Source organism: Macaca fascicularis, chromosome 1, assembly GCF_037993035.2.
Source record: "Macaca fascicularis isolate 582-1 chromosome 1, T2T-MFA8v1.1".
NCBI classification, from domain to species: domain Eukaryota; kingdom Metazoa; phylum Chordata; class Mammalia; order Primates; family Cercopithecidae; genus Macaca; species Macaca fascicularis.
This window is the reverse complement of record NC_088375.1, coordinates 228,247,741-228,259,683: the sequence shown is the minus strand read 5'-3', so window position 1 is coordinate 228,259,683 and position 11,943 is coordinate 228,247,741. Positions and strand designations below refer to the sequence as shown.

Genomic DNA, 11,943 nt, shown 5'->3' with positions numbered 1-11,943 from the left:
GCGCGGGCCCCCGCACCACCCCCGCTCCCGCGGCCTCGAGTCCAGAAGACCCGCCTCCACACACCGGGCCGCCGCCGCGGAGCCTCATGGGGGTTGGAGTCCCCAAGGCTTCCTTTGTGCGCAGTATTGGCGGGCCGTGGACTACCACTCCCACAAGGCACCACGCCCGCCCCCCGCGCCACGCCCCCTCTCCGCTGGCTTCCAGTCGTCACCCAGACTACATTTCCCGACAGGCCTCACAGCTCTCCCGCCCTCCCTCCCGAGACACGAGCCGAACTGGGCGTCAGGTCGGGGAGCCGGTCGGGTTCCCGCTCGCCGCCGCCGCCCCCCGCAGCCACTCTCCCGCCTCTACCGCCGCGGGAGCTGCATCGTCCACTCCGCTCGGCGGTGGAAGCGCCAGTCCGGGGTCACAGCCTGAGAAGCGACGCGCTGAGCCCCCCATCACCTCCAGCCCGGGCGACCCCTCCCGGGTCCGCCCTCGCCCTGCGCAGCCGCCCGAGCCCCCAGCCCCGGGCGGCCCCGCTCCCGCATCCCAGCTCCTGCACTCTCGCAGCCGCCGCCCCCCGCCCGGAACATGGACTCTGACTCTTGCGCCGCCGCCTTCCACTCGGAGGTGAGTGAAGCTGTGCGCCCAAATCGCCCCCGACCACCCCCTCCGCGATTTTGCTCTCCTCAGGCAGCCGGACCCCCGGTCGCCCGGAGCGCCGCCCTCCCCTTCCCCCGCTTTCCCCTTGTCGGCCCCCCCTGGAGCCCAACCCCCGCCCCCTGCTCGGGCCCGCGCTCGGTTCTCCCCACCGGGCCTCGCCTCCGCGTCCCCTCCGCGGACCTCCGCGTCCTCCCCGCGCCCTTTCCCCAGGGCCGTTGCGCCTATTTCTCTCCCCTTGGACGCCCCTCTCCGGCCTCGCGTCGCCCCGGGACCTGTCGGCGCCCCCAGCCCCTCCCCACCGGCCTGCTTACTCTTTCCCCGCCCCCGGGGACGCGGTCCGAGCCGCCGCCCGCCCGTGGCTCCGGTTGCTCTAGAGGAGTTTTAGGCCCCCCTCGGACGGGGGTCGGCTCCCGCGGCCCCCGGCTGCTCCCCCGATCCCCCGGGCCCGGTGGCCCGCGCCCCGCCCCCTGACTCCGCGCGCGGCCCAATCGGCCCCCGCCCCCTACGGCCCCCGGGGGCCGAGTCCTTCGGGGGCCCCACCCGCTCTGAGGACCCGAGTCCTGCCCCCACCCACCGTCCCCCGGCGCGCTGGCCTCCCCCTTCGGGCCCCCGCCCCCCGCCCGCGGGCTCTGCTGGCTCCGCCCCGACTCACTCCCCCTCCTTCCGGGGATCAGCCCTCGGGGCTCCTGGCCGCCCCCCCGCGCGGTCCCCTCCCCCCAGCCGAGGCGCGTTGGGGTCGCGAGTGCGGGTCCGGCGACCGCGGGCGGGTGGGGGAGGGGAGGCGGCGCAGGAGCCCGCCGGTCTCGCTGCCGCCCCCGGGAGTTCGCAGGGCCTCCCCAGGCCTGGGACCCCCGAATCCTGCCTGGCGCCCCCTCCCACATACCCGCGGGATGGGCCCCGCACCTTCCGGGGCCGAGTGTCGCGGGGGGCGGCTGCCGCGGGAGGGCGGGTGGGGGCCGCTCCGCCATCTGCTTTCGGAGGAGGCGGCCGGGCGGGCGGCGTGGGCCGGGTGGGGGCGGCGTGGAGCCCCCCCATTCCCCGCGCCGGTGCCTCCCGCGCGTCCCCGTCCCGAGGCCGCCGCCGCCCTCCACTTGGCATTCGGGTTCTTGACCCACTTCTGTTGGTTCCCCGCCGAAAGAAAAGTTGTTCGCGGGAGTTGGAGGCCGGGGTGGCGGCCCGCGGTTCCCGGGGCTCGGCAGGCTCGCCAGTGCGGGGAGCGCGGTCACCGCGGGCCTTCTCCTCCGCTCCGTGGACGGCCCTGGGGTCCAAGCGGGTGGGAGAGGAGCAGGTTTGCTTGAACCAGGTTGAGAAAACAATTTTCTAAGGCGACTGACTTTCTGAAAGGAAACCCGCTGGTTGCACGCCTGCTCCTCGCGGCGGTAGGGGCGGCCCGAGACCCCTGCCCCCCATTTCCCCTCTGGCTTTTCCCCAGCAGACCGGCGGCCAGGTAACAGCACCTCGGAAAGAATGGGGGTGGGTCGGACAAGGCACTGAAAGGAACCTCAGGGAACGTGCTGGGCGAATAAACAGCAATACAGCACACTTGTTTTGCTTAGGAGCAAATAAGAGCTCCATCTCTCCGTGCTTCTCTCTCAGGAGAAAATCTCTTCTTGTGATGGGTGTTTCTAGATTGAATAGGGCTGGGACCCGCGAGCAAAAACCTCCACTATTCCATTTAAATGTAGGACTAAGCTTCGCAGTAAGGTTCCTGGTTTATTGTGAGTTGAGACATTTGGGTGCCTGGCATCCCGACTGCTGGGAGAGCGGAGGGGACCCTCTGAGCACGAGAGAGGGGTTCTCAGGTGGTGCTAGCTTGGCAGGGTCAGCCAGGAATCAGCTCCAGGGTCCAGGTCTCCGAGAACTCTGGAGAATGAGTGGTTGATTATTTATTTATTTTTTTGAGGCGGAATCTTGCTCTATCTCCCAGGCTGGAGTGCAGTGGCGTGATCTTGGCTCACCACAACCTCCGCCTCCGGGTTCACGCGATTCTCCTGCCTCAGCCTCCTGAGTAGCTGGGACTACAGGCTCACGCCACCACGCCCAGCTAATTTTTGTATTTTGGGTAGAGACGGGGTTTCACCATGCTGGTTTCGAACTCCTGACCTCGTGATCTGCCCGCCTCGGCCTCCCAAAGTGCTGGGATTACAGACGTGAGCCACTGCAACCGGCGAGTGGTTGATTTTTGAATCGCTTAACATCAGTTACAGCTGCTGCAGCAGTTCATACTCAGAATGTAAAATGTGTAGCAAAAAAGTAGTTATTAGAGCTTCTCCTGTTAGACCTGTGGAGACTAATAGATAACGTCAGAGAATGCCACATGAGCTCTAAGAAATAGTCCTTTGTACACATTTTTATCTCCCAGCTGATTTCCCTGCATTCTTGGCATAAAGTCTTAATACTCCTCTTTCTACTTTCTGAAAATGGTGTTATTTCTTGACCTGAACTTACCTTATCTTGTTTGTGGACCATTTAAATCTAACGGTATTTTTTGAGTGGTTGACTACAAAAGTTCCAGCTTACTTTTGTTTCTGTGATTCTGCCTAGTAGCCTCTCCTTCAAACACATTCCCTCTTCTCTCCCCTTAATAGGAATACTCCCCCAGTTGCAAGAGGCGCAGGACCGTGGAAGACTTCAACAAATTCTGCACCTTTGTCTTGGCCTATGCTGGCTACATCCCTTATCCCAAGGAGGTAATCTTCTGAGTTTCTGAGACCTTTCTGGATGGGTAGTCAAACCCCAGTGCTTCCGCCGCAAGCTTGTGGGCTTCTGACTGGTCAGTGGGTCAGTAGATTTGGAAGGGGCTGCTTGTGGTGGCCTCAGTCACTAGTCTGGCAGAAATCTGTTTCTTGAGAGTTTGAATTAGCTAGGGAAATGGTTCTAAAACTCTGGTAGAAAATGCAGGCTTGTCTAGAAAATGGTTTAGTAAACTTTCTTTTTTTTTTTTTTTTGGAATGGAATCTTGACTCTGTCGCCCAGGCTGGAGTGCAGTGGCATAAACTCCACACTCGGGTTCAAGGGATTCTCCTGCCTCAGCCTTCTCAGTAGCTGGGATGACCGGTGTGCGCCACCACGCTCAGCTAATTCTTTTTTGTATTTTAGTAGAGACAGGGTTTCACCTTGTTGGCCAGACTGGTCTCGAAGTCCTGACCTCAGGTGATCTGCCTGCCTCGGCCTCCCAGAGTGCTGGGATTACAGGTATGAGCTACCACCCAGCCAGTTTAGTAAACTTTGAAAGTTTATTTACAAATAAAGTATGTGATATCTGCTTGCTCTTTTTGTTTGAAATGGAGTCTAGCTCTGCCGCCCAGCCTGGAGTGCCATGGTGCAATTGTGACTCACTGCAACCTCCACCTCCTGGGTTCAAGCGATTCTCCTGTCTCAGCCTCACAAGTAGCTGGGTGCGCCATCACGCCCAGCTAGTTTTTGTATTTGTACTAGAGACGGGGTTTAACTGTGTTGTCCAGGCTGGTCTCGAACTCCTGACCTCATGATGCCCGCCTCGGCCTCCCAAAAGTGCTGGGATTACAAGCGTGAGCCACTGCACCTGGCCGTCTGCTTGCTCTTAATAAGGGTCTGTAGTTATTGACTGTTGACCATGGCTGGACACTATTCTTGGCCTTTGTAATGCTATGAGGTAGGTGCTATTTTTTTTATCTCCAGTTTGTAAGATGAGGAAACTGAGGCATAGAGAGGGAAAACTTTGCCTTAGGTCACCTACTAATTAGTGGTGGAGCTTGGGGTTCAACCAGATGGCTGGACTCGGTGCACGTGCTGTCTCTCAGCTCCCTGTCTGCCCGAAATGCGCATTATTGTGTTCAGGAACTCACGGCTACAACTTGATGTAGATGAAGGAGGTTTTTTTTTTTTTGCTTGCTGAGAAAAGGGCAGGACTGGAGGAGAGCTGCTGTGGTGCTCAAACTTCAGGCCTCTTTCATATTCTGTTAAGCTCAAAATTGAAGAATCCAGCTTTTTTTTTTTTTTTTTTTTTTTGAGACAGGTCTTGCTCTGTTGCCCAGGCTCGAGTGCAGTGGCATGATCTTGGCCCACTGCAACCTCTTTCTGCTGCACTGAAGTGATCCTCCCACCTCAGCCTTCCAAGTAGCTGGGACTACAGGCCTACTACCACGCCCACCTAATTTTTGTATTTTTAGTAGATACAGGGTTTCGCCATGTTGACCAGGTTGGTCTCAAACTCCTGGCCTCAAGTGACCCACCTGCCTTGGCTTCCCAAAGTGCTGTGATTACAGGCGTGAGCCACCGTGTTTGGCCATAATTTTATTTTTTTTGCAGAGACAAGGTCTCACTGTGTTGCCGAGGCTGGACGCGAGGTAGTGATACTCCTGCCTTGGCCTCCCAGAGTGTTGGATTTACAGGCACGAGCCACTGTGCCCAGCTGCATTCAGTACATTTCTAGCAGGCAAACTGCCAACATAGGTGGCTAATGCCTACTTTCTTTTTTTCTTTTTTTCTTTTTTTTTGAGACAGAGTCTTGCTCTGTGGCTCAGGCTGGCGTGCAGTGGTGCGATCTCAGCTCACTGCAACCTCTGCTTCCTGGGTTCAAGCAATTCTCCCTGCCTCAGCCTCCCAAGTAGGTGGGATTATAGGCGTCCGCCATCGTGCCCAGCTAATTTTTTTTGTATTTTTAGTAGAGAGGGGGTTTCACCATGTTGGCCAGGCTGGTCTCGAACTCCTGATCTCAGGTGATCCACCCGCCTCAGCCTCCCAAAGTGCTGGGATTACAGGCGTGGGCCACCACACCCAGCCTAATGCCTGTTTTCTAACAATGAGAACGTTGCCACTGTTTGCAGATGATATACTTGTGATCTGAAGGAACCACAGAGTTTACTTCACTGCTTTGGGGCAGTAATTACCTACTTGGATTTTGCAATATTTTGGAATGTCTAGTTTTTTAAGAGTGTCAGGAAATTCTCAAAACTAATTTAAATTTAGTTAATATATTTCTTAGGAGGGCAAATGGAAGGAGAGGTTTTACAATCAGGGAAAGATGAGCAGATAGGAGTGGGTGTCCACAGCACTCCTTCCCACAGACACCTGTTGCACATTGATTAATTTCCTGTCTCTAAGATGGGGCTGAGGGTTCGGCAGGGAGTTTCTCTCCTTGTGGCATCACATTAAACTCATGGCACTGTGGTTTTTTTTGGGGGGTTTTTTTTTGACACGGAATCTCACTTCATTACCCAGGCTGGAGTGCAGTGGCACAATCTTGGCTCACTGTAGCATTCGCCTCCCGGGTTCAAGTGATTCTCCTGCCTCAGCCTCCCAAGTAGCTGGGACTACAGGTGCCCACCACCACACCCAGCTAATTTTTGTATTTTCAGTAGAGATGGGCTTTCACTATGTTGGCCAGGTTGGTCTTGACTCCTGGTCTCAGGTGATCCACCTGCCTTGGCCTCCCAAAGTGCTGGGATTACAGGTGTGAGCCACCGCGCCCGGCCAGAACTCGTGGTACCGTTGCTTCAAGTGTGATGCTGATGGGTAGAGAAGCGCAAAGTTGTGCGGATGTCTCTGGAGGTCTGACCTGGCTGGGTAGCTGGGGATGCTCTGGTCTGGGCTGGATCTTGTCACCAGTAACTGGAATCCACCACCTTTATCTTTTTAGGAACTCCCTTTAAGGAGCAGCCCCAGCCCTGCCAACAGCACTGCTGGTACCATTGACAGCGACGGCTGGGATGCGGGTTTCTCAGACATCGCGTCCTCAGTGCCCTTGCCAGTCTCTGACCGCTGCTTTAGCCACCTGCAGCCCACTCTCTTGCAGCGAGCCAAGCCCAGTAACTTCCTGCTGGACAGAAAGAAAACGGACAAGCTGAAGAAGAAGAAGAAGAGGAAGCGCAGAGACAGCGATGCGCCCGGGAAGGAGGGGTACAGGGGTGGCTTGCTGAAGCTGGAAGCCACTGACCCCTACGTGGAGACCCCTACGAGTCCCACCTTGCAGGATATCCCCCAGGCTCCCAGCGACCCCTGCTCGGGCTGGGACTCCGATACTCCCTCCAGTGGATCTTGTGCCACTGTGTCACCTGATCAGGTCAAAGAAATAAAAACTGAAGGCAAACGGACTATCGTCCGGCAGGGAAAGCAGGTGGTGTTCCGAGACGAGGACAGCACTGGCAATGATGAGGACATCATGGTGGACTCAGGTGAGGAGTCTCTGAAGGATGATGACTCTTGCTGGCTGGTGGTTAGAGGAGAGGTTATTTTATTAAGTGGTCATCTCTCTGGGGCAGAGGGTCTGGTTCCTTCTGTAGAGTGTGACAGCCCCAGTGTCCAAGGAGGAGAAGAGCTGCAGGAATGTGGATATCGAGATGTTTAGGAAGGGGTTGATTGCCGCTAGAGACAGCTGAGATTCCAAGACCTCAGAACATAAAAAGGATATAGTTCTAAGTAAGCATCCAAATAAGCATCCAGGCTGGGCGCAGTGGCTCCACCAGTAATGCCAGCACTTTGGGAGGCCAAGGCGGGTGGATTGCTTGAGCTCAGGAGTTGGAGACCAGCCTGGGCAGCATGGCAAAGCCCTGTCACTGCAAAAATACAAAAAAAGGCTGGGCGCGGTGGCTCACGCCTGTAATCCCAGCACTTTGGGAGGCCGAGGCGGGCAGATCACGAGGTCAGGGGTGCGAGAGCAGCCTGACCAACATGGTGAAACCCCGACTCTACTAAAAATAAAAAAAAAATAAAAAAAATTAGCCGGCTGTGGTGGTGCGTGCCTGTAATCCCAGCTACTCAGGAGGTTGAGGCAGGACAATCACTTGAACCCGGGAGGTGGAGGTTGCAGTGAGCCAAGATCACGCCATTGCACTCCAGTCTGGGTAACAGCAAAACTCTGTCTCAAGAGAAAAAAGGAAAAACAATAGTTAGCCTAGTGTGGTGGTGTGTGCCTGTAGTCCCAGCTACTAGGGAGGCTGAGGTGGGAGGTTGGCTTGAGTGCAGGAGTTTGAGGCTGCAATGAGGTGTGATTGCACCACTGCACTCCAGCCAGGGTGACAGAGTGAGACCCTGTCTCAGGAAAAAAAATAAAATAAGCATCTCCTGGGTAATACCTGGTTCCCACACATTTTGCAGCCCCTTGTGCCTTTTTTTTTTTTTTTTTTTTGAGACAGAATCTCCCTCTGTTGCCCAGTCTGGAGTGCAGTGGCCGGATCTCAGCTCACTGCAAGCTCCGCCTTCTGGGTTCACACTGTTCTCCTGCCTCAGCCTCCTGAGTAGCTGGGACTACAGGCACCTGCCACCTCGCCCGGCTAGTTTTTTGTATTTTTTAGTAGAGACGGGGTTTCACCGTGTTAGCCAGGATGGTCTCGATCTCCAGACCTCGTGATCTGCCCGTCTCGGCCTCCCAAAGCCTTTTCAGAGAGAAGTGTCAGCTTCGAGTGGGAATTGGAAGTGTTCTCGTCAGTTGAGTAGTGGGTTTCATAGAAACCCAGCTGATGGCGAGGAACGACAGGAATTTGTCTTCCCTCGTTAAGAGTATCTTTCCTTCCAGATGATGATTCCTGGGACCTCGTGACCTGCTTCTGCATGAAGCCATTTGCCGGCCGCCCCATGATCGAGTGTAATGAGTGCCACACCTGGATTCACCTGTCCTGTGCGAAAATCCGGAAATCCAATGTTCCGGAAGTGTTTGTCTGCCAAAAGTGCCGGGACTCCAAGTTTGACATCCGCCGTTCCAACCGCTCGCGGACGGGCTCCCGGAAGCTGTTCCTGGACTGACTGCTGACTGGCGAGGAGGCTGCGAGTGTGGAATCGGAAGCGACGGTGTGCTTTTTTGCCCTTCTCTTAGTTGAGCACAGAACTCTCAGCTCTGGTGCGGGCAGATCCCTGCCATTTAGGTGCCTAAGCAAAAGGACAGGCTGTCCGAGGTAGAAACTGTACATAGCTGGTGACCGAATGCAACCTTTGCCGGCCAGCGATGCTGCCAGAGCTGCGTTTCCTGCAGTGGAGGTGGACTGGACACCCACGTGCAGCGGGTTTGGCTCGTTTGAAAATGAGGGTCCATGGTAGCTGTGCGTTTTGCTATCTTCGCTAAGAGATTCCCGCTGATTGGGCTCAGTGCCAGCTGTTACTCTGCTTCCACTGTGTTGGGGAGAGGTGTTCGGTTTCCCCGGCCTGTTAATGAACAGCCATACGTGTAAGCTTTTTCTTGCGTGTTAAGTCTTTTACCAAAAGTGTCTGTACAGCAACCATCCAAGTTGCCCCTACTTAGTGGCTTGCCCTCTGCCTGCCTCAGCTGCTGCCTGATAGGCTGGGGGAGGCACTGGCGGGAGGCCTCGGGCTCCCCTCAAAGGGCGCTGGGGTGGCGGGTCAGCTCGTGGTTCTTAGGTTTCCTTCTGTTTGTTAAAAGGGACAATGTGGCCACTTCTCTGTGGAAAGGGAGTTGGTTGGGGGGTTGAGGTGGCCCGTGTTCATAACTCAGTTTCCTGTTTTGCACGATGTAAAAACCCTGTCTTTTTGCACGATGCAGCCAAAAGTATTGGCTGATTTCTTGCTGAGTGCCCTCTTAGTTGGTGTGTGAGGTCTTGGTGGGGCCCAGGCCAGCTGTTTGCGAGTGTGGGAACTCGTAGGTTCTGTCTTTCTCTCTTCCTTTCACCTCATTCTGGTAGCAGCATAAAGGTTAGGCAATCACTGGGACCCGCATGGTGTTCCTCTAAATAATAGGGTAAAGGAGAGTTGGGAGGGAGGCCTCTCCGCTGGGTGATTTTTGTGTGCCCTTTAGACAGGCTGGCCTGCCGGTTCCACGGGGCAAGGTTAGGACTTGAGTCCTTTTTTTCTGTTTGGAGTTGGTGAGTGAGTGAGAGGGTAACATGGGCCTTCAGGATGACCCCTTGGAACTGTGCCGAGTTCCTTAGATCTCAGCTGGGATCCTGGACCCGGGAGGCCCCTGTGAGGGCCAGCTCTGGAGAAACCTGGGAGTTGATGCCGGAGGCTGTGAAAGAACTCTGCTCGAGGGCAGGGTGCCCCCGGAACACTGGTGGTTCTGGGGCTAGAAGGGAGAGGGGCTCCGGCTTTCTCTGAAAAGAATACTGCTCTTCAGCAGTTCAAGTACTTGTTCTCAAAACATTTTCTAATTGATTGGTAGGTTTTCATAAGCGTTGTTTCTTTAAGGCATGGAAAGGGAAGAATACTCAAGTGAGTCATGTTTGTTTTCAGCGGGATGGGCCCGCGTTCTCCCTGCTGGGGGCTTCCCCTTCATGTGGCACCTTTGTGCCAGGCCACCAGGCAGACTCTTCCCACCTTCCCCCACTGAAGCACCAAGGGGCTTGAACCGTAATTTGGCTAATCAGAGGCATTTTTTTGTCCTAGTATCTTTCACACTTGTCCAACCGTCTTATTTTTTTAAAGTTCTGTTGCTTGTATTAACATGAAACTAGAGAGAAATAGTTTCTGAAGCCAGTTTATTGTGAAGATCTCCAAGGGGGAGGTTCTATAGAGAAAAATAGTAAGCTGGTTTAGAAACTACCTTCTCTCCAGACACTTGTCTGGTTCTGACCAGGGCAAACAGCCAGGATGCATTGGAGAGGAGTTTGCCAAAGATCTGCCCTGAGATAATGCCTGTCCAGTGTCTTCACCACATGAATAACCAAAGCTCCAAAGTGGTTTTCTTCTTTTTTTAAAAAAAATTCCACAAGCTTTTAAAGGTGCATTTAAGAATCCATGTGACTTTAGAGTGGAACTGCCGGCCCTGGCAACTGTCATGTGTGCTAGAAGGTTCGACGCCTCTGGAATGCATGTGGTACTCATCTCCATTTTGTTTCCTTGATTGCATTTTTGTTCTTTTAGCAGATCTGTCCCTGTGGGTGGTGTCTAAGAAGTCGGACACCTTGGTTTTTGTGTTAGATTGAGCTGGGCAGCTGCAATCAGCTTCTTTATATGCAAATTAGGCATGACCCATCTGGGGCTCCTGGTTGGTGGCTAATGAAGTGAGGGGAGGGAAGGATGTCACCCCAAAAGTAGGCCCTCCCATCAGCTTTGGCCAGGCCAGACACTTCACATCGTTTACATGGTTCTGTGTAATTTTAAAGTTTATGTGTATAAAGCGAAGCTGTTTCTGTGAAACTGTATATTTTGTAAATAAATATATTGCTACTTTGAGGTTCATGATTCAAGGTTCAGGCAATCGTGTTGTGTGCTGAAGGACAGTTGTGTTACTTCTCTACTCACTACCTCCCCAAACCATGATTACATCAAGTCTCTGGGAAGGCAACCTCTCAGTGTGCACTTAGTAGGATGGAAAATGTCCACGGAGTTAATGTACCTTGCTGGTGAATTCCTCAGAAACAAACCACAGGATGAGTAGATGTGAATGGTTTTTGCAGTTTCTTCATCAGATTGTGGATTAGCTCAAGCCCCAGTGAGTGGTTAGCCTACTTTTGATTGATTGATTTATTTTTTTTGAGACAGAGTTTTGCTCTTGTCACCCAGGCTGGGAAGTGCAGTGATGCGATCTTGGCTCATTGCAACTTCCGCCTCCCGGGTTCAAGCGATTCTCCTGCCTCAGCCTTCTGAGTAGCTGGAATTACAGGCATGTGCCACCATGCCCGGCTAATTTTTGTATTTTTAGTAGAGATGGGGTTTCACCATGTCGGCCAGCCTGGCCTTGAACTCCTGATCTCAGGTGATCGCCTGCCTCAGCCTCCCAAAGTGCTGGGATTACAGGCGTGAGTCACTGCGCCTGACCAATTTTTTTCTTTTCTTCTCACAAGATGATGCCTTCCCTATAGCCTGCTTTGAGAAAGCTGCAGCCTCCTCGGAGTTTCTGCAAGGCTGGAGCTGGAATCTCCCTCCCCCTTGGTTGCCCTTTTTGCCTCTTCACGTTTGGGGGTTCCCAGTGACCAAACTTAAGGCAGTGAGCTGTCTGGCCTCTGAACTGACACCACCAGTGGCCAACTAGTACCACCTCCAGTGACGTCAGAGGAGTCCAGACCTATTCACACCTCGAAGCCCTAAAAACACTGAGGGGTTGGCCTTTGGTTTCCAGTTGTCCAAGGCTGTGAGTGGTTAAGAGTCCTGGTTGGGTGCTCAAAGCAAGGTGAAAGGCGACGGGCATTGGCGAATGGGGTAAGACTTGCACAGCCCAAGGCTAGGAGTTGGGGTTTCGGGCCTGAGTTGCGGCCTGGAGCACCCCTTGACGTGGCGCCCCGGGTCCCGTCCGACCCTGGGGAGACGCGGGTGGCTGGGATGGCGGGATGAGCGCGCCCTGGAGCCGTGCCAGGCCGGTCACCACCTCCCGGCGGCCCCGCCCCTCCCCGCAGGTCCCTCCCCTCCCCGCAGGCCCCGCCGCCGCCATC

General features: G+C 54.9%; 1 protein-coding gene across 1 annotated transcript; it reads left to right on the top strand.

The window, feature by feature from the left end:
• Positions 1-249: 249 nt before the first annotated feature.
• Positions 250-10,756, top strand: PHF13 (PHD finger protein 13). Its single transcript, XM_045381465.2, has 4 exons — positions 250-613; positions 3,235-3,336; positions 6,267-6,801; positions 8,142-10,756. The coding sequence occupies exons 1-4, from the start codon at positions 575-577 to the stop codon at positions 8,366-8,368; spliced, it is 903 nt and encodes a 300-aa protein (XP_045237400.1). The 5' UTR covers positions 250-574; the 3' UTR covers positions 8,369-10,756.
• The last annotated feature ends 1,187 nt before the right edge of the window (positions 10,757-11,943 follow it).